The 20,572-nt window shown below is 37.9% G+C and overlaps 2 protein-coding genes and 1 long non-coding RNA gene across 11 annotated transcripts in view; 2 read left to right on the top strand and 1 right to left on the bottom strand.

Annotated features, from left to right (window-relative positions):
- Positions 1-3,564, top strand: part of LOC122821239 — a 9,819-nt gene extending 6,255 nt beyond the window's left edge. For 5 of the 8 annotated variants that reach the window (XR_006368977.1, XR_006368975.1, XR_006368976.1 and 2 more), the window contains 2 exons: positions 1,203-1,850; positions 3,141-3,564. This is a non-coding gene — a long non-coding RNA (uncharacterized LOC122821239). The remainder of the gene's footprint in view (positions 1-1,202; positions 1,851-3,140) is intronic. The other 3 variants (XR_006368978.1, XR_006368972.1, XR_006368973.1) reach the window with 3 other exon arrangements.
- ezh1 (enhancer of zeste 1 polycomb repressive complex 2 subunit) overlaps positions 1-10,993 on the bottom strand; it is a 22,771-nt gene extending 11,778 nt beyond the window's left edge. The window contains exons 1-11 of one of the 2 annotated variants that reach the window (XM_044098975.1): positions 10,930-10,993; positions 8,414-8,592; positions 8,157-8,282; positions 7,770-7,892; positions 7,505-7,622; positions 6,874-7,098; positions 6,291-6,393; positions 5,205-5,368; positions 4,981-5,072; positions 4,728-4,890; positions 3,131-3,315 (exon numbers count right to left, since the gene is read on the bottom strand). In XM_044098975.1, the coding sequence (XP_043954910.1) occupies positions 3,131-3,315; positions 4,728-4,890; positions 4,981-5,072; positions 5,205-5,368; positions 6,291-6,393; positions 6,874-7,098; positions 7,505-7,622; positions 7,770-7,892; positions 8,157-8,282; positions 8,414-8,590 (1,476 nt within the window). In that variant the 5' untranslated portion in view covers positions 8,591-8,592; positions 10,930-10,993. Of the gene's footprint in view, positions 1-3,130; positions 3,316-4,727; positions 4,891-4,980; positions 5,073-5,204; positions 5,369-6,290; positions 6,394-6,873; positions 7,099-7,504; positions 7,623-7,769; positions 7,893-8,156; positions 8,283-8,413; positions 8,593-10,211; positions 10,714-10,929 lie in introns of those variants that run through there. The other variant, XM_044098976.1, reaches the window with a different exon arrangement.
- On the top strand, positions 6,524-20,572 carry ramp2 (receptor (G protein-coupled) activity modifying protein 2). Its single transcript, XM_044098977.1, has 7 exons — positions 6,524-6,540; positions 14,564-14,696; positions 15,243-15,317; positions 15,403-15,432; positions 17,731-17,757; positions 17,908-18,079; positions 18,191-20,572. The coding sequence occupies exons 2-7, from the start codon at positions 14,612-14,614 to the stop codon at positions 18,438-18,440; spliced, it is 639 nt and encodes a 212-aa protein (XP_043954912.1). The 5' UTR covers positions 6,524-6,540; positions 14,564-14,611; the 3' UTR covers positions 18,441-20,572.

Genomic DNA, 20,572 nt, shown 5'->3' with positions numbered 1-20,572 from the left:
AATGGACAATGTGAAAGGTTTAATCGTACACTTCATAATCTGTTGCACCTCCCACCACCAGTAAAAGGGCATGGACCTCTTATTTGCCACAAGTTGTCTTTTGTTATAACACCACACCACATCAAAGCACTGGAGAAAGTCCCTTCTTTCTGATGTTTGGCCAACAACCTAGGCTTCCTTTAGACTTTCTGCTGGGCCATGTATCAGAACCAAGTGCTGGCAGTATTGACAAGTGGGTTGCAGAGCACCAGACACGCTTGCAACTGGCTTTGAGGAAGCCAGGGAGAAGCTGAAGATTGCTGCAGATAGGAGAAAAGAATAATGACCAGCATGTTCAAGATTCTCCTCTGCATGAAGGTCAACTTGTCCTACTGCGAGACACCAATCAACAGGGAAGACACAAAATTCAGGATCTGTGGCGCTCCAAGGTGTATAAGGTCCTAAAAGTACTGGGTGACACCGGAGCAGTTTACACTGTGGCTCCTGCAGATGAGCTGAACAAAATTAAAAGGGTCCACAGGTCTCTACTGAAGCCAGTTGTTTGCAGTGACATCCCAGCATCACCAATTGGGGGAACCTCTGTTAAGGGATTCATCTCTGAGGATGAAACTGATCCGATTTGTTTTTTTGAGGGTAAATGTCCACCAACCACCGCCTTCTTTGCCAGTCAACCCACCCATGGCCAGAAATGACACGGTTCCTCTGGCTGCTGAGATATATCCTCCTGAAGCGCCTTCAACATCTGCCTCTCAAGCGCCTAGTGTTGCCAGCTCAAGAAAAGATGAGGGCCCTCCAAGGGTAATGAGAAGAACTGCACGCTCAACAGCAGGTCAGCACTCCAATGTCCACCATCTCCCAAGACCAACAGGATTAGTGCATGGGGCTGCAAACTCTCCTGATGCACACTGCAATGCTGTTTCTGCACTATTTAGACCTTGGTGCTAGTGTTTTTGGGGTCGTCGTCGGGGCGTCGACGCAAGTTGGGGGGGTAGACTGTAGCAGCATAAATGGTACGCTGCCACTTTAAGAGCAATTTCGGCTGCTGCATATAAGCAGGTATCCACCTGCCACGGTTGCTTGCGCCATGACGTCGTATCATTTTGGTTCCTGTGTCTGCTGAACTGTGCTGGGTAAGCGTGGCTGTTTCTTTGTTTGTTAGCTTTAATCTTAGTTATTAACATAGTTTGGTCTGCTCTGTTTAGCTTCTTTCGTTGCTCCTCCAAAACCTGGACTGATCTGTTTGTGTTTGCTTGGTGCTGGGAAGGTAAGGGCTAGCGTGGCTAGATAACATCCACCCCATATAAATAAAGCCTTCACACAGCATTTTGTTACAGCTGCGCTGCATAGGCGGAATTGTGACTCCGTTTATTTGGCAGCCTGGTAATGCAACAGGTAAGCGGCTATCATAAATACTAGTTTTCATCAGCAGTTGTATTGATGATCTGTTCTATTTTTTTAGTTTCCTGATGAGTCTTTGACCACCATAACACTGGATTTGACACTCGCTGCTGTTTTGCCTATAAGGAACTGTTTTGCCTAAAGAAATTCTTAAAAGGACCTATCTGGACTTTCCCCCTGCTGTCGGGAGCATTGATGACACTACCATCCGGAAAAAGTGCAATATTGTAGCGCTATTGTGCCACTGTTTTACTCATATTGTTTCATTTTTGTCTTTCTTTTAGGGACTGAGGCTTCTGTGGTGGCGGTGGTGACCCCTGGTGGCGGTGTCTTGTTTTGTGTGTTTTGTTGGAGCACCTTTTTTTTGTTTGCCGTGTTTTTGTAGTGTCCAGGGTGATCCCTTTTCTTCACTGGATGTTGCCCCTTTTCTCACCACTTCCCCCCCCCCACTGGTAAGCCTCAGTTTCCTTTTGAAATTTAAATATTTTATAATCAATTTAATTAAAGATGCATTCACTGTTTTAACCATTCAATTGTAGATTATTGTGATTCTTTTTAAAGAAAAGACATATAGTGTTTAATAAACTTTTGTAAAACTATTTGAATCCTGTCTCATTTCCAGTAGAGCTTACCTGTGTCCTTACTATTTTATTTTCCTGGAGTTATTCCAGGTGGCGTTGTCGGTATCCCATATTGACTTTAACATCTTACATTTGGGTTTCATAAAAACAAGAAAATCCATCCACCCCCCAGGTTGCCACATAATGTTCTTGTCAGTCCAATTAGGTGCACCATAATACCACAAGCTCACTATGCATCTGTCATTACACAGGAACTGACTCAAATGTAACAAAAAAACAACAAAAAAAAACATCTACAGTATGTTTCTCACTTTGTGTCCAAACAATTTTAGGATAAGACAAAAAAACATGTTTCTTGGACAATTACTACGAAGCAACAGATGTTAGATGTTAGTATGTTTCTTTATTATACTTCTCATGGCTTTATTTATTTTACCTATTCTATTCGTGGGCTGCTTAAATACATCAAAGCAGAGCCCACTTAACGATGACTCAATGTTCCTTGAGTCACTTAAAAATAAAATTTAGGTAAAACGTTTTCCTTAGTTCAAATCACTTAATCACAAATTGCATAAAACTCTCCAGAAACCTTGAGAAACAGACTGATAGCTTGACAATGCTTTTCTTAAAATGATATTGCTAAACCTAAACGTACCCAACCATAAAAAACCCTAAAATGCCTTTAAGGGGCTCAAAGCAAACTCTTAGAGCTGTTGAAAGCGTGTGTCTATGCCATACAGAAAGAAACTGCAAGCTTATCTCTAATAGGAAGTGTAAAGAAACCTTTGCTCTGTATGAAAAAACATTAAGATTAAAGTTCACATCAGAGAACACCAAAACTCTGCGATTAGAGTTCTCTGAACAAAATAGTCTAAAATTGGATTATTTGGCCATTAGAACAGAAGATTTATGTTGCACAAACCAAATACAACTTCATACGGTATGTGTGGGAAAACAGGAGCCAGTTTGTAAAAAAAAAATAGTAAACTAAAGTAGAGTTGGACGCATTTTTGTTTTTATTTTTTGTTTAATGATTAAAACAAGGTTATTTTTTGTTGTTCAAGTTCAGTGAAATCCCTTTCGATTGACATGTGAACATGTTGTAATGAAGAAATTTTTTTTTAGATGAAATATGAGAATAAAATTTTTACCTGTTTGCAGTTCTTGGTACCAATGAGACGTGCAATGGAGCAGAAGTTGTTAAAGTATGTGCCGTGCAGCACCCTGAAGAGTGACTCCTCTGCCCCACTCCACTGGACCACACAGCACTCCTGATGCTCCATTTCATCTTCACCTGGGCGCAGCTTGGTTGGAGTCTGGCAGCGAGAATTTCCCTCTTTAACACACACACACACACGCACGCACACACACCGGCAAAAACACGGCTTTGTGAAAAGACAAGAAAAAAATTGTTTCATTCTTTTTGGAAAAGTGTTTGAAGATCTTACCTGCCTTTAAAACACATTCTTTCTTTTATTGTTGAATATTGCATCTTGTCATACCAACAAAGGAAAGTGTATTAAATTTGGATTTTATGTGAAAGACGAAATTTTTTTAGTTTTCTAAATTTTATTTGCAAGGAAAATGGTACATTTGTCTTGTGTTTTGTTGGGTTAATAGCTTGTCGAATCCAGAACCAACATTCACCGCAATAACAGCAGGAGGTTTTTGTGCTGATTCTCAGCTTTGTAGAACTACATACTGACTTTTTTTGCTCATTCCTCCTTGCAGAAAAGCTCATATTCAGTCAGATTATATTACATTACATGTTCACACGTTGAATTTTGCATGTTGGCCAAAAACCTCGTTTTTCATCACTTTTTTTCACATAGCAGAATAATTTCTGAATATTAAATTATGTAGAGGTGGAGATTAGACACTATCAATTGACATTTATAGACAAGATGACTGTATTTCTATTGACAAACACACATAGGATGGAAGATTTTGGATATTCAAAGCTGATGCTCTGAACATCCTGAGGACCAGCTGGAGAGGGGCATGTTGCCTGGCAACTGGCTGAATGGAGCACTAGTGTGGCCACATGCTCCAGCTTCTTCATGCTCTTCATCAGTCTGCTGAACAATCTGTTTTTCCACATTATCCTTACACGTGTGATAAAGTGTGCTGAGTCACTGGCTAAGCTCCAGCAATTTCCCACACCAGCTTCAAAAGAGGAACTGATTGAAAAGAAGATGAAAGATTCAGGGGGGAAAATTAAGACAAAAAAGCCAATGGACGATTCTCTTATTTCGTTCTTTCCGCTTTCTACATTAAGATGTAAGTAATAAATGTAAAAAAGAAAAGCATGGAGATGAGAAGAAGGCTGGTTTTGTATGGAGACTGATTCATACAAAAATAATGGTTGGTATATTTTGGTTGGCAACAGACAGCTGATATTGGGAGAAGATGTGAGAGGAGAGAGCAGGCTATGACTTGAAAGCTGTAATCTGCAGCCAAATGTTCATATTTCAGACGGAGAGCAGCGAGTTAGGCAACACAGTCATGCAAAAGTTAGGAAAATGGGTGGAGGTTTATGGTAAATGATGCATATATTCAGTGACTCAGTGCATCAGGTTTCTGGAAACAAATTGTCTCCCTGTGTACAAACCCACAGAGTAGACAACTTTAATTGCCTAGCTATAAACACATTATTGCATTTATTTCCAAGTGGCTGCAATTATTGATTGTTTTTCCGCTTTTTAAAACAGAAGAAAACCCCGTTTTTCAGTAAGAAGAGTGCAATACCTGAGGAGGAAGTGGTTTCATGGTCACTTTCACCCTCCTTGCCTTCCTCAGCAGACCCAGTTGGTCCAGAACCGCTGGAACCGGTGGGTCGCTGCTGCCTCCGTCGCCTCCGAGATCTCTGCGACCGCAACATATTCCGATCTATGAACTCTTTAGCTCCTTTCTGCACAATTGAAATATTGATGGGAGAAAACACAATGAGCACTGAAATGTAGAACATATCCTGAGCACAGAGTTCATGGACTGGGTATACCTGTAACAGGAAGCAGTCTTCCCCACATGGTTCAGTCTCCATGCGGATCTCCTTACTCTTCCTCTTGTAAACATTGGGTGTTGCATGAAAAGCTTCATGAACAGAGACAATGCATTCTCACTACCTGCTGCACGAATTGCAACATTCAATGCAAACATTAATAAAATATTTCAATCATAATATATTGATCAGAGTCTTAAATCAAACAAAGAAAGGGCTATTACGGTGGAGGAAACAGTCGTATTTGAAGCAGCGTCTACAGAAGAGCGTGTGGAAGGAATGCAACGACTGCTCCCTCTGCACAGACTTTGCAAAAGGCCCATCTAAGTTGGGAGTGCAGAGGGGGGGAAGTTTTACTGGGCCTGGTGGCTCCTGTAGATCCTTGTACCTGTGAAGAATATAGAAAATATATCAAAGCTTTAAAGAAATAAAAGATGCACTGATCTGATATTAATATCTGTGTTGGTCCAGATGTTGAAAAAAATTCTATATATGACCCAAAAGAACCCTGAAGTTGCAAAATTCAATGGTGAAAACTTGAAGGAAGGAAGATATGCCCCATTACATCTGGTGTAAAGCAAACAACATTTTTCTAAAAATGTACATTATATGACAAGCACAGTGGAGTAGTTTCCTGGTCTGGAGCTGCATTGCTGTTTCAGCACATGACCATGAATTTTGCTCTCTATCAAAAAATTCTGACGGAGAATGCTTGGTCATCAGGTTAGAACTAACCAAAAAAGGTCAAAGTCTGGACCTAGATATTAAAGGAGATTGCTATAATTCAAAAAACTCTTCTGCAAACCAGAGTAGACCATAATTCCTCCACAGCGCAGTAAAAGAATCACCGTCTTCCATTGCAAAAGTTAGATGGGATTTGTTGCCGCCAAGGTTGGCACATCCAGTTGGAGGAGGCAATTATTTTTTCACATATGCCTATGTAGCTTTGTTTTCCTTAAATTAAATAGCTGTTTGAAGACAGCATTTTGGGCTAACTTTCTTTCTTTGATATATTCATTCAGTATTGTTAAATAGCCATTTGTTCATTCAGTCTGCCACAGGGTGTACTAACTTTTTCACATGACTGTAAGGAACAGTACAAATCTGAAAGGGGCCAAATACTTCTTATACCACCATAGATGTTTTTAAGGTCTTTCAGCTCCTGACGCAACTATCCTTTGAGTATGAGAGCCAGAGAGGAACCCAGAATTCTTAACTCACCTCTAGCTGCTTACATCTCCATGGTGAACGCTAAGCAACAGACTAATGACCGCGGTGCAAATAGATCCCATTGACTACACTTTTCTTACTTTTCCTTCAGCTCCTCTGTGGTGCCCTTGTAGGGAAACATCGAGGCGATGGCTGTAAATATCTTATCGTTAGGGATCCTCTTGCTGCCGGACACATCTTTCACTTTTGGGAAACAAAGCAGGGAATGTCATACAAGTGAACCAGATATGACCAAACATCCAATTTTTATACAGATGCACAAACGCTGATTATGCAACAAGGGTGTTTACACAATTCTGAACAAGACATTGTCTCCTATTCTCAAGAACAGTCAGTAATAATTTTTCTTAATGGTTGTACTTTCTTATATCCTGTAATTTATAGCATCCTTGTACATGCATGCTGAGTGGATCCATTTCATAATTGTTGGGAAAGTGTGTAGTTACCACTAAATCCAAACACCGCTCTGTAATAGGAGTCAGGGCATATCAGTGTCATGAACAAACAAGTTCCCTTAAACAAGGAAAAACAGGGCAGCTTTAAAGCCACCATGTCAGTTCAAGAGCTGCTGTAGCAGGATGACCTTGTGGCAGCTGCATGGTGTAAAAAGAAGAACAGTATGTGCCTTGTTCACGCTGAAGCACTCTAAACACAGATACTCACCCTCTGTGGTGCCTCTCCTTTTTCTCCTGATTAATGTTCCAGCTTTAGTCTCTTCCAAGCCTTCCACTGAGCTCCTCCTCATCATCATCCTCTCTTCCTCTTTCTTCCCTGCAACCTCTGCTGCCGTCACCCCTGCGTCCTCCTCTTCTTCTTCGTCATGGTCAGAATATTGACTCAAGGCATCCACGAGCTCCTTAAAGATCTCGTCGCTGATGAACCCACCCTCTGGGACAAAAATAATTCTTTTTTCATATCTTAAGTCATGAGTTCATATAGAAAAAAAATTCAATAAACCTCTATTATTAATTCAGATGAAATACATACACAGCAAATACAGTGTTCTTAAAAGGATCAATACATTTTCCACACTCGATATAACCACAAACTTTGGAAATATTTTTGGTAAGTTTTTGGGATAAACCACCTGTGGTAAGACTTGAAGATGGTATTAACAGATGCTCTCCATCCAATTTGACTAAGTTTAAATTATTTTGAAAAGAAGAATGGGAAACATTTTCAGTCTCTACATCTGGAAAACTAGTAAAGACAGTCTTTCCAGAAATCTGCGGTTGTATTGGTGTAACTGTGACAATGTCATAGGAAATAAATATATGATTAAGGCTCTGCCTACCTCTGTCACCATGAACCCCATCATAGTTGTCAATGAGTTCCTCTAAGAAGGCCTCATCCTGTTCAAGAACCTCATCACCCATGTAGGGAATGTTGTGTAGGAACGTTTCATCCTCCACCTAAAAGAAAAAACTCCTGTTGGTGCTTCATTCAACAAAATAACATTAAGTGTTTCTAAGTGTTCCAATACTTAAAAACCAATACAATTATACATCAGCCATGAACCGTAGAGTCCAAAAACAAAATCAAAAGATGGCATACGATACCATGAAGTTGTGCTGCAGCGGTGACCACGAGTACATGAAGGGGATTCCTGCCACTGTAGACAGAGGTTTCATAGGAATGGCTTGAGAATTAAATTCCGGGAACCCGAACTCCACTGCACACATCTGGAAGAGGATCAGAGGTGAGGTGAACATGACCATACTCTGAATGAGTCTTCTGGATAATTATAATTTAACACAGATGCTGTTTTGGCTGAGGCAGGGGAAATAAATACATTACAGTGAAACTCAACAGCATGTGGGAACATAAAGATACCGCTCTATTTTCAAACTGCTTGGGTTATGAGCTCACTTAAGTCATCAGTTCCCTTTGTCGCTGCATATTTAGATTCCTTTTATCCTAACTGCTCTCTTTTTAAAAGAACATACCTTCTTATTTGCCAGAGATCCACTAAAGGTTGCGACAGGGATGGTCTGAATCCTAAGCTTGGACCATTCTGTATTCAGGAGATTAGTCTGCAGCTCAATCTTTTGCCTGTTGGACATGAACAAGCTCTGGAAACACAAAAAGACTAAATCAGATAAAACTGAAATGAAGGGGATAAACTATATACACATAGCAGTTTTTTTCCAACATTCACAGACATTAATCTATAAATCATGTGTCAATGACTGGTTTAACCCACCTTGACCTTGTCTACTTTTTTAAGGCGTTTTAATTGGCGAAGGCGCATATACTCAGACTTGACCCTCCTTCTCCACTCTAGGAGACTGAGGGAAGGGGTAAAGGAGCCAGGAGTTGGAGTTGATAGGACAGCACTGGTGCCAGAGGCTGGGGCTGCAGCAGCTGTTTCTTCCATCATTCCTTAAAAAGTCAAAAAGAGTATTCAGCAAGCAAGTTGAACCTCGTTGTAGATTCAAATTTTGCATTGTTAGCCTGTTATCTGGCCTCCAAAGCACATCAACAATTTTATCTTTTTCAGTAGCTTTGTGAGATAACCCAGATAATTTTAAAGTCATCTCATAAATTTTTTCACACAATTCACATTGCGTGAAAAAATTAAAAAAATATTATGTCAATAAACTTTACAAGACAAACAGATTCATAAAATATCAATTTAAAAAGAATCATAATTCAAAACAAATCAGTCCATTCAATTCCAAATCTTATGCAGCACCGGCCATAGGTTTCCATACACTCACTATCAGCATGAATATCATAGTGATGCTTTTAATATATTATTTCTTATGTCTGGAATTATTACAGCAAACAGCTTGAATTGAGTGTTTCTGTTTAAATTTGTTGAACATTTTCTAGCATCATACTGAGGGTATATAACTGCCAGAGATACTGTTGGTTGACAATAAAAAAGAAGGACTACTCCAAAATTTTTTAATTTCAACTCAAATCAAACACTAGATGGCTGAAATCTGAACTAGTTGTTAAATTAGGACAGCAATCACAAATGCAGATAAAACTTTCTCTGGAAAAGATAGAAGTGACTGGAATTAACCTTAAAATGCATGTCATCAATCTGCAACTCATAACAGACATTATTTCACCAAATATTAGTGTGAACATGTGCATACACTTGAGTTTCAATGTTAAACCTTAGACAAAATCTACAATAAATACAAGATTGTGCACACAATTCTTGTTTTTTATATGATATAAAGTTATTCTATTCTTTAAAAAGGCTTAAATACATCCATATCATTCATTTTGAAGATAAGGGCATCAACATTAAGTCCTGTATGATCCTAATGATTGTATAAAATATAGTTAAAGTCAGTTCATCGCAAATTAGTGAAAAAAGTTGCTAAAGTAATTCATTCTTCAACAATCCCTCAGTATGACACAATCTCGTTTTCCAGAAGAATGCACTTCCCCATTTACCCTAAATGTAACCCTCTTTGAAATACTGCCCCCTTCTGTTGGCAAAACAAAACTGCCATCCTCTGGAGAAAACAAGCCTGCCGTCCGGGTGATTTAAACTGCACCATGTTTTCTAATTATTTTTAAAGGGCGGCCATTACAAAAGCAGTGGGCAATTATTGTGGCCTGTAAATAAGGTCTAAGAGTTAAACAGCGTGGAGGATACACATTGCTAGGAAGTGGGCGTGCCTCAACAGAGCAGAAAAGTGCGTAGTACAGTTTTTCTGTGCTTCATCATGGCCCGAGTGAGCATCTACATCACTGTTTGCGCCAGAACCCCATCAGAAATAAGCATTAAGGCTAAACTTAACCCCGAAATCAGCGATACGGGGTTTGATCGAGGAGGAAGAAGCTTGCAAACGTCTGGTACAACGCAGATGAAGTGCGCTGCGTCCTCTGGGTGCAGCCACGGCAGCTAAACGGTGCCCATTTAAATGGGGAACACTTTAGCGACGTGCCCGCCCAAGCTCCACAATGACGGCGCGGCATTCTGGCACACGCGTGTGCACGTCTACATCCACACAGCAACTATCGCGGTTATTAAATACCTTTAAATCCTCGCGTCCTCTCTGTTGCGACTAAGAGCCCCGCAATGCGATCAAGTCCTTCTCTATGTGTGTGTAGGAAAGAGAGTGAGTGAGTGAGTGAGTGAGTAAGAGAGAGCGTGTGCGTGTGTGTTGGTGTGTGCGTGCTGGACAAATTAAGGCTGTCTTTGGTTTGGATCTGACGCAGGTATGGTCTCCATGCGTGGGGATGTCAGAGAAATCCCAGCGTTGTCCGCGGACATGGTGCTGGAGGCTTGTCGTTGTAGCTTACAAACAGCTACGCACTTAGCTCAACCCAAGCAGGATAGTGACGTATTTATTATGATGCAGCCTTTCCAAGAAGAGGAGCCAGGATTTATGCATATTCTGCGTTTTGGGCATAAGTAGCTCGAAGCAGTCGCCGCTCAGCCATTACTCGCACACTCAGGAACACACAAACTGTTCCGAGGGTTATGGTAATATACATACGCAAGCATAATTCTCTTTAGGCCTGCGGTTAGTGGCCAGCCCTTTAGAAAACATTAAATTCGGCAGTCTGTCGGTGTAAAATAAAAGCATTAAAATACATTATGACAAAAAAGATGATTAAAAACAGCAAATAGCCCATAAAACGAAAAATAAAAAACCAGCATATCTTACAACAGAAACAACCCTACAATATATATTACTGGTTTACAGACTAAGGTCATAATGATGAAGTAAGAGCTGGAAACCAGCTTACAGTTTTATAAAATTCCAACGGACTTCTGTCGAGAGGGAAATCAGTATAACTGCGGTTCAGCTTTTCTCCTGCAGAGGGAGCGCGATACATTTTTCTTCTCTGTGGGAATAGACAGCGGACTACGTGCAAATAACACGGATGCCAGAAAGATCTTGGTTGGCTACATACATTTCTAATGGAGAGCAATAGCTGAACTCACTATAAAAGCTTTTGCAAGTAGCAGAAAAAAAAAATCTGAAATATTGTTTTTTTTTCACACGGCTTGAAATGAACACATCATTCTACATTAAATTGATGCCTTGAAGTTACTTATAACTTAATTCTCAGGTTGATGCACATATGATTTTTGATACTCTTCTGTTGTCAATTAATCATCAAATTTAAGTGAAAATAGGTTTATTCTTTTTACCCTTTCATTGCCTCTAATATTATTTCAGCTGTATCCCTTTTGAGTCCCAGGACTCTAGTGCCTACAGGTGTTTAACAATGGTAGGTTCATAGCAGAACTGACATCAATGTTCCTTACAACTAACGGCAATTTAGACAAAATAATATGACTATAATGTAGTTTAACTGCGAAAGAAAATCAGAGCTCAACCATGCAATTCATTAAGGACATTTAGGTGACAAACACCAGTCCAAAAGACTAATTTAAAGTTTTGGTGGGGAAATCTTACAGAATCATCTTGTTTTAAGGTTGGGAAAATGAGGATCATATAGTTACTAACCCACATGTAAAATATTAGATTATTTCATTCTCATCACTAGAAAAGGGAAAATCCTAAATTTTCATATATTTGTGTGATACTTCTTTATAATTCCTCTACATTTGTGCCCACATCAATATTCTCTTAAGAAAACCATAACCTCACTTTTATGTTGCTAAATATCTACATTAGGAGTATTAACATTTTTAATTAACTGGAAAAAAAATTGTCCAATGATGAAAGCTCAAAAATACAATTTACCTAATTGTTTTGCACATAGTGTAGGCATTTGAGTAATTAAAAAAAGTAACAAAAAAAACAAACTTGTTTAACACACAAGGTGGCACTATATGACTGGTTCTTATAGAATGACACAATCTGTGATAATAAAACATTATTTAGATTAGTACACTTAAAATTATGCCCCTATAACATAACAAGCTGTGTTTTTTTCCTGCCTTATGTTTACATCCAGCATTCTTGACCTTTTATTGAGCAGTTAGAGAGAAAAATAGGATAGAGAAACTTTTCTAGATAAAATGGCAAATGTGGTGGTGTTTGACGCAGGCAGTGCAATATTGATACTGAACTGTCAAACAAAAGCAAACACTCACAGGAACACACAGCTTAGAGATAAAGGCTGTAGTAGGGAGGAAGTTTTTCTTTCTTTATTATGTAAACGTGATGTGTTGATGTTGGCCTGTGACTGACCTAAATATTACAAGAAAAATTGTCTGAAACAAAAGGTTTTGAGGATGAAAAGATGTCCAAGACAAATAATTCTGTAGTCAAGAAAAATATCTAATTAGAAAAAAAGCTACACAAAGCTACATTTGCTTTAGCATTCTGGAACATTTAAAACCTATTTAACGTTATTCCTTTTTAAAAAGGCAATTCATTCATGTAATGGTGCTCACAAGAACGGCTTTGATATTTAAGTGCATGTTTCTTTTTTTGAACACTCTACCCTTTAGATGAAACTGTGCTCTCAATGTTAAGTGAAATGAAATGTGGGAGCAATTTTGGCATGAGCAATATGTGGCTTTGCTCCAAGCCCAGCAGCTGAGAAAGAGCACTTATTCTTCAGCGATACAGAGAAACACTTTAGTTTCAGACTAAGTCCCCTTGCTATCTCTCTTTTACCACAGAAGTTTAACGTGATGTTAACGATGACGGGAATAGGGGGGTTGTTTGTCTTCAACACTGATGATACACCACACCACAGATAAAGAAAGAACATTTCTTACGTAAATCATGCAGAGTAAATCTTGATTTAAGGCAACAAAAAAATTGAAAATGTAATCAAATATGCCACCAAACGAGAAATTAAAGGGGAACTCCACTTTTCTGTATTTACGAGTTCAGAAAAGTGGCCTGGAAGAGTAGAGTTGCTTTTGAAACATTATTAATTAAATGTTAATCAACATTTTTATGTGTGACAATGACACTTAGTAATTGTTGACTACATACAGATTTGTTTTTTGTATGTTTTTATGATGTAAAGCATTTGGTTGCTGAAATGTCCCATACAAACCAACTTCACTGACTGATTGTTTGATTGGGCCCTCTGTATTATGGTTGGCTCACTTGATCAATGTCTCTCACACACCTTTTGCCCATGAATATTATCTTAGTTTAACTTCTATTTCGAGAATAAAATAGATGTCAATCTCAACTCTAACAATTAACAATTGTAATCAATTATCTTTAGATTACATGGTACAGAAAAGATTGAAATTAGACTAGAATAAATACTATTTTCACATTTGTAGCTCTGTTGAAATTGAATGATTATTTTGAAACTCATCACTTGTAGAATCCATGATTAAGTTACTGAAGATCACATTAATATGTTTTAGTAATTAGTTACATAAATGCCTAAAATAAAACAGAAATAAACAAAAATGAGCATAAGTTAACTCTTGGTGAGCCACTTTTGGCCTGTCAGTTTGAACAGCATTGACATTGTCACAGTAAAACTGATGAGAGGATTCGTTAGTTTGTCTCAAAATCAAACTTTGTCTCCTATTTCTGGGACCTAATTTTGGATCTCAGTTTGTGCAGTCTCAACACTTTTGCTTCTGATGCTCTTAAGATTAGTGGCAATAAATTTGATGATGATATATTTGTGAAAAGATTTGATGTATGATTGAATAATATGTGTCAACTTTAATCTTGAAAACTGTTGCTGTGACGACAAATTATGTTCAAGTTCGGTTTTGCTGTTCTGCTCTCTTATCAAACAAATAAGAGAGCAGTTTTTCTCCCACATTTAATTTTCTCCTATTTAATTTCTTTCCTCCCCTTTTATTGATTGGCCAATTTCACATTCTTGCATTCTGCTCCTCTAATGTCACCCCACAAATTTATAGCTTATGCAAATCAACCAACTAAACTACTTTGAAATTTTAAAAGGAGAACCTCCTTCATTATTATTATTTTTTTTCAATTAGTCTGGCCAGGGTAAATGTCTTCCATGGCTTTTGTGTATTAGAAGTAGAAATAAAATGCATCATCACCCCCCCACACCCTAAGTCCAGGTTTACAGTAGTTAGGTTTGGATTAAAATTGAAACAAGAAGAAAATTAAAACAAATGGAAGAAAAAAAAAAGAATTAAATTGTTTTTGTAAATCACAGTTCTGTCAATTAGCTGTTCATTGAACACCTTTCTTAAACTTAAATCATTGTTTGTTCTCCTATTATCAGAGGAACAGAAAAGACAAAGAAAAGAGGGCAGAATAAACATGAACAGAAATGCTTTATGCTTTCACAATTTCCGAATCAAAACCCAGAGAGAAAGTGGTGATGACTTTTTACCAGTGGAGCACAGCAGTTGTAACATTAGCAGAAACTCTTTACCCCATCTGGTGAATCCGCCCATACTAGGAAATGAGGCTTTCCTGTTGTTTCTTTTTCTTTTTTTAAGCTTTCCTGTGCAAAGGTTGAGAAATGTAATCCCTACCCACTAGTGAAGATGAACAGAGCATTGTTCAGCAAAATGACTGTCACCAGATTCTCTCTTGTGTTCTCTGGCTGCTTAGTGACTCTTCTCATTTGGGGTAAGTGACATTTATTTTCATCGTTCATTTATGTATTAGGGTGAAGCAATGTTTACTCTTCATCTAATTTCTCAATAAGAAATCTTTCTCACTTTATGCAGGGAAATTACATTTGGAAAGAAACCAAACAACTGGTGTGTTGAAGGTTATTCTTAAATGTATAGACCAAATACATATCAAAACAAGAATTCAGTAATTATTTCTGATCATGTGCAAAATTGTTAATACTGTTTAAGAAATAATTTGATTTCTGTCATATGAATATGAAGGCTCCTCCTAATGTCAGAACATTTGCTGTCAATATGTTTAAATGTCCTTGAGTTGAATATATTAAGACTTCCTTAAAGAAGTGGGAGACAAAGGGAGGATGCACTGACTCCCCATAGTGTGGATCTCGCTATTTCCTTCATCCTCCACACTTTCTCACACATTGAAGAACATGTGAAAACAGCTGTTGATGAAATATGAGTTGAAGAACAGAGAATTTTATATCTTAAATTGACTGCATGTCTTTGCACTGCCGAAATTTGAGTTTCCTTGTTGCAGGATGCACAAATGTAATTTGTCTGGATAATGACAAAGCAACAGTGCAACTGGTCACAACAACAGTGAAAACAACAAGTATGTGTGGATTTAAAAAAAAAATCAAAAATAAATCCTCTTGTATATTGCGTGATGTTTTTAACTGATGAATTTCTTTATATAGGGTATAATGAAACACAAACAATGGATAACGGTGAGTTTGAACTTGTTTTCTTTGAGATGTTTATTGTGTAGCTGTGCGACTCTAATCAATTCAAGTGCAGTGAAAAAACATTTGCTACTTTCTCAAAGTACAAAATGCAATTTTCAAAAAGATCATTTCATTTATTAATGGAAAAAAGAAATACAAACCTATGTAAAATAGTATTTTCCTCCCAAACCTAGTAATTGGTTGTCACCGTTGACGGGAGCTGTTGGCAAGTTAGTCACACCGGAGAGTTTTTGAGCATAAATTTAAAGTCATGCCATGGTTTTGTGATCAAACTTGAGTGTAGACTTTGACAAAGGCAATCAGAAACCTTCATTTTGTTGTTTTTATTGAGGGATCAGATTACAACCTTATTATCTAATTTTATTTTTTTTGCCATAGCACATACAGTACTTGATGGTTCAAGTTTTCCGAAACCTAAAGCCCCAGATTATCACCCCACCATGTTTAATGGTTGATATGATGTTCTTTTAAAAAAATGTTTTACACTAATTTTACACCAGATAAAATGGGATTCAGATAACATGACTTTTCAACTTTTTGCATGACATATTGCTTATATATACATATACATTGTAGAAACCTTAGGAGGGATGGCTCAATATGATTTGAAATTTATATTTTGTAAAGTCAAAGATGGTGAACATGGAATCATTTGTCCTGGGGGCTTGTTTGGGATCACTTCTTTGAAATTATTTGTTTGTCCTGGAACAAACAGAACCCAGAAAACAGATCTTGCAGACTCTGTTTTCCGAGGGGACATCTCCCCGTGTGTTTTGTCAAAAGGATCCAAGATAAACTCCTGAGGAGGTCTCCACTAGAGAGGTCACCAGCAGTAGACGTGAGGCCCCAAACAGCTTCAGGGTTAGAGGTTAAATGAAACCTCATAACAACACCCCCCACCTGGATCAACTTCCTGACTTTGTTCGTCATTCGCCCCATGCAACGTCAGTGATCAACGCATGAACTCAAAATTGTGAAACAACTGGAACTTGGAGCAGAGCCCCTTTCGCTGTTCCTCATCCCGTGCCTTACTATTTTTTTCTTTCCCTGACTGTCCCCCCACCCCTTTCCCCTGCCAACACTTCCGAATGTGGGCTCCTCCTCTGCTGAAAAGACACATTTCCTGATGTCATTGCTAAATCAAAATGCTGCTCCTCAGCAAACAGATGTTACATGAGGTTGAACATATAGTTTCTGTAAAATCAATTTAAGCTCTGAAATGTAAACCGTAGATTTATAAATGTATTTCTTTTTGTGTTTGATTCTCCCTCGCTTGGCTTTTAAAGGCTCCAAGATGCGGCAGTGAGGAACTACCTAGCAGATTTAAAATAATCATGAGCTCTTTATGAGATAAAAAAAAAATAAAATTATTAAAAATTACATCTGATGTGGAAATGTTATGTATTCCTTGCCAGAATAGATGTGTAATGGTCTTTTGAGTCTCTTGATTGTTTCAGAATAATAACTTACTCCATCTTTTGTTAAATTAACCTAAATATGAAATCGTGTCTGTCTGCACAGCACACCCTGCAGAGTCATGATTAAATCCACCCCAAAACGCTAAGCCCTAAATGTTTACTTATGTTTCCTATTTGGCAGAGGCAGCCCAAACGGCAAATAAATCACATGCTGTGAGCTGGCCAGGCTTTTTTGACTGTGAGAAACTGAGACTAAAAAGCAGAACAAGAGTTAAAGAGTAAAGGGTTTTCAGATGTGAGTCCAGCCCCAGCTTGGGTGTGCTCTTTTTTATTTGGGAGAATAGAGAGGACAATCTTTGCTGCCTCCACCCCTTTAAAAAAAAGGAAGAAAAAGTAAAAAAAATAAAAAAAGTGTGTTGAAGAGGCAAAGAGCTGCTGCCAAGGCGCAGGGCCATCAGACAGATCTTCGAAGAACATCTGCTATCCGCGGGTAACATTGTTTGGACATCTGGTAACCAAAGATAACCCTGTCGTGTTTCCTGTTATGCCTCGCTATACACATTTTGGAAGCTTCATCATTTGGGGAAAAGACACCTTTATTCTTTTTTTTTTGATATGAAGGGAGCTGTTGGTTTCATTGGGGTATTCCTCTCTTTTCTCTCTGGTGAGTGTGTGGTCTTCCTTTCACAGCTGCAGTTGCCTCAACAACAGTTGTTAGAAGAATTTGTGTGCTAAAACAGACAAAGAAATGTCACAGTGATTCGAGTTAATTTAGTAAGATTGTGTGTTTTGTGTTTTCTGTCTTTTCTTGTCAGAAGTTCATGTTTTATTCATAGAATGTTTTTCCATATCTCTCATTTAGAGATCCCAGGACACCAACTGCAATATCGTAGGTGGCATTTCTTACATACAATACTAATGTAACATAAGTCTTTAAAAAATGTAAAATTGCAAGTCACTCTGTTGTTACATCTTAAACTGCTCTTATTCTGTTTGGATGTTTTCTCACGTACGCTCCTTTTAATTCCACTTCTTGCAGCTTGTGTGAATGGTCTCCATTGCCAAAGTATTTGTGATATATGCGAGCATCGTTATGGCCAACCATCAGTGGAGTGTCTTTCTTTCTTATTTGATGAATATCTGCATTTGTTCAGTGAGCAAATGAGATCACTAAACTCAACTGACTGGTGTGTCTGGGATAAAGTGAGCAGGTAATATCATTTACAAGTCACTAACTTTTACATCAAAGATATTTCAAAACATATGCTGACATCAAGTGTCCTTTCCCAAAACATTCTTTTGTTTTATTTTATTTTCTGCAGCTTCTACAGTGACTTTAGCACTTGTACTGAGCACCTATCTGACTGTCTGGGGATCCCATGGCCGAACTCACTGGTGGAAAAACTTTTTGTCAACATCCACTCTGAGTATTTCAAAACGTGCCCCACAGAGGAGTTTAGTGACCCACCACCAGGAATCGTGTTTGCCCTGGTCATCACTCCCATCTGCCTGATACCAGTTATGGTCAGCCTGGTGGTGATCAAGACCAAAAATGGGGATGGCACATCCTGATTTTAACACTAAATATGACCTTTTATATTCATTTTTGTCCATTTACTTTACCATGCTTAGACTGATCCTATTCCTTCAAATCTCCAAAAATCCTGCAGATGTCTCAGTGACTCAGGACCTAATGGAGTAAACGCTTTGCTGCTTCGAATGATGTCTGTTGAATGACAAGTGTCTTCTTTGTCAATGAAATGATCAATGTACTGTGGAATAACAGTTTCCTGTTTACTGTATTTACACTTTATAGGGATGGTTCAGTTTTTTGAAGGTGGGGTTCTTTAGAGTTGCCATCAGCTGTCAGTACCTTACCTCAAACGGACAATGCTTAGAACACTTCTTAAAGATCCAGGAAGACAGAAAAGTGGAGTCCATCATTCTGAATCCACTCCAGTTTTTCAAAAGAGTTACTTAGGTGGTTATTTAACATAAAAGCCTATGGCTGTTTATGATGAAAACTATATTGATTAATGATCCATAACAGTAACATTGTGACATTCTAAGCAGAAGAAAGATATAACCGATCAGTGAGATCTGATTTGATGCTAATGGAATAGGATGTAAAATAGCCATAAGACTGGATTTTCTCAAACTACTAACCATGAAGGTCAAATAAAATAATGCAAGAGAGAAAAAAGAATTCCAGCGAACTACCTTTTTCATTATAAGATCATTGTTTTAGGATGAAAAAGATCAATTTTTATCCTAGTTCCACTTGGCCTACAAAAATTCTTTTCCTTTTCTTAAACTGAAGGGATGCTTTGAGCTTTACTTTGTTGGAACACTGACTGCCGATAGTTACTCTGCAGAATCCCACCTCAATGTCCCAAACTTTCACTTTAAGGAAAAGGCTGTGAAAAAGTGTGTTGCTTTTAAACTGACCTAGTTACAATGCTGCATTCTGTTTGTATTTGAAAGTTGGATTTTCTGATTTTCCATACAGAAATACAACAAAAATCTGTATAAAGTTGGAATTTTGACTTGGAAAGTTGGAGGAGTCTGAGGAGTCCTGGGTTCATTAGACATGGTTATAGCACATATATTTAATTTTGCAATGAAAACCTATTTTTAAAAACAAAAAAAACAAAAAACAATTACCGTAATCTTTTTTGTTGTGACATAGTGCTGTACAACATTTTGTGGTGGACATGTCATGTTTCAATACAGAATTTCAATACATTATTAAATCATTTTACTGCTAGTCATTAGCACTACAATTGGAAAAATCCCAGGGGTTTTCCAAATTGTAACTGGAACACGATTACTCCTGATGTGACTTCATTCTGAGCTCCAGCCTCCAAAACAAATAGGATGCAACATAAGTATTGACTCAACCAGTATTAGTACAATATTCTGGAATCAAACTCTAATATAAACCAAAAACATATATTTAGTGTTGTTAGATGACAAAAGCTTCAGAGCTTGCCGTTGTAAAAGAAAAATAAAATTTTCAGTGACAGTCCAGATGTTTGGAATTAGCCTTGGCTGTTCTGAAAATTATGTTTAATTATAAATTAGCAACATAATTTTTTGGTGCTCAAAATGAACTCGGATCAATGATAAGTTTGATCTATGTTTGAACCATGTTAATCTGACATGACAATTAAGAATTGTTGAATGTATTTATCTTAAGGAGGTTCAAAGGTTAAAGCAACTGGAGCTCAATTAAAAGAGTGACCACTGCATTAGAGGTCCCCATGCTGTTTTTCTTTCAGCAGCAAGGATTCTGCTTTCTGTCCTTCTGTCTAAATATTAGCAACTCATAAGTAAATAATTGGTAGTTTAACCTGACCCAGACAAAAGACATTTATCTGTCTGTGCGGACTAGTTATATACACTGAGTGATGACAAGAAGACCAATCTAAGTTTCTTTGCTTGTAACCTGATAGTGTTGATATGTGTTCAGTTGTGGATGACAGTAAAGCCACAGTAAGTGCTTTCAGATTTGGAACAAAATGTGTATTCAAATACTTTCCTTTAACTTTGTTGTTGTCAAGAACAAACGGATGTAGTTCGCAGCCTCAAGGAATATATTCATTCCCACTATGTACTGCGGACATATATGTATACTTTTATTGTTTTGTAAAACATTAAATCTAAGTGGATATTTTACCATCCAAATAAATTGATCATAAAAA

Source organism: Gambusia affinis, linkage group LG19, assembly GCF_019740435.1.
Source record: "Gambusia affinis linkage group LG19, SWU_Gaff_1.0, whole genome shotgun sequence".
In the NCBI taxonomy this organism is placed as follows: domain Eukaryota; kingdom Metazoa; phylum Chordata; class Actinopteri; order Cyprinodontiformes; family Poeciliidae; genus Gambusia; species Gambusia affinis.
Note: the sequence above shows the minus strand (reverse complement) of the source record. Positions and strands in the feature narration are given on the sequence as shown.

Excerpts from the sequence above, each read along its gene's own strand:
- ramp2 (XM_044098977.1), top strand. The coding sequence starts at position 14,612 with ATGAACAGAGCATTGTTCAGCAAAATGACTGTCACCAGATTCTCTCTT. Across the intron at positions 14,697-15,242 it reads AGTGACTCTTCTCATTTGGG|GATGCACAAATGTAATTTGT; the intron begins GTAAGTGACATT and ends TCCTTGTTGCAG. Across the intron at positions 15,433-17,730 it reads AACACAAACAATGGATAACG|AGATCCCAGGACACCAACTG; the intron begins GTGAGTTTGAAC and ends TCTCTCATTTAG.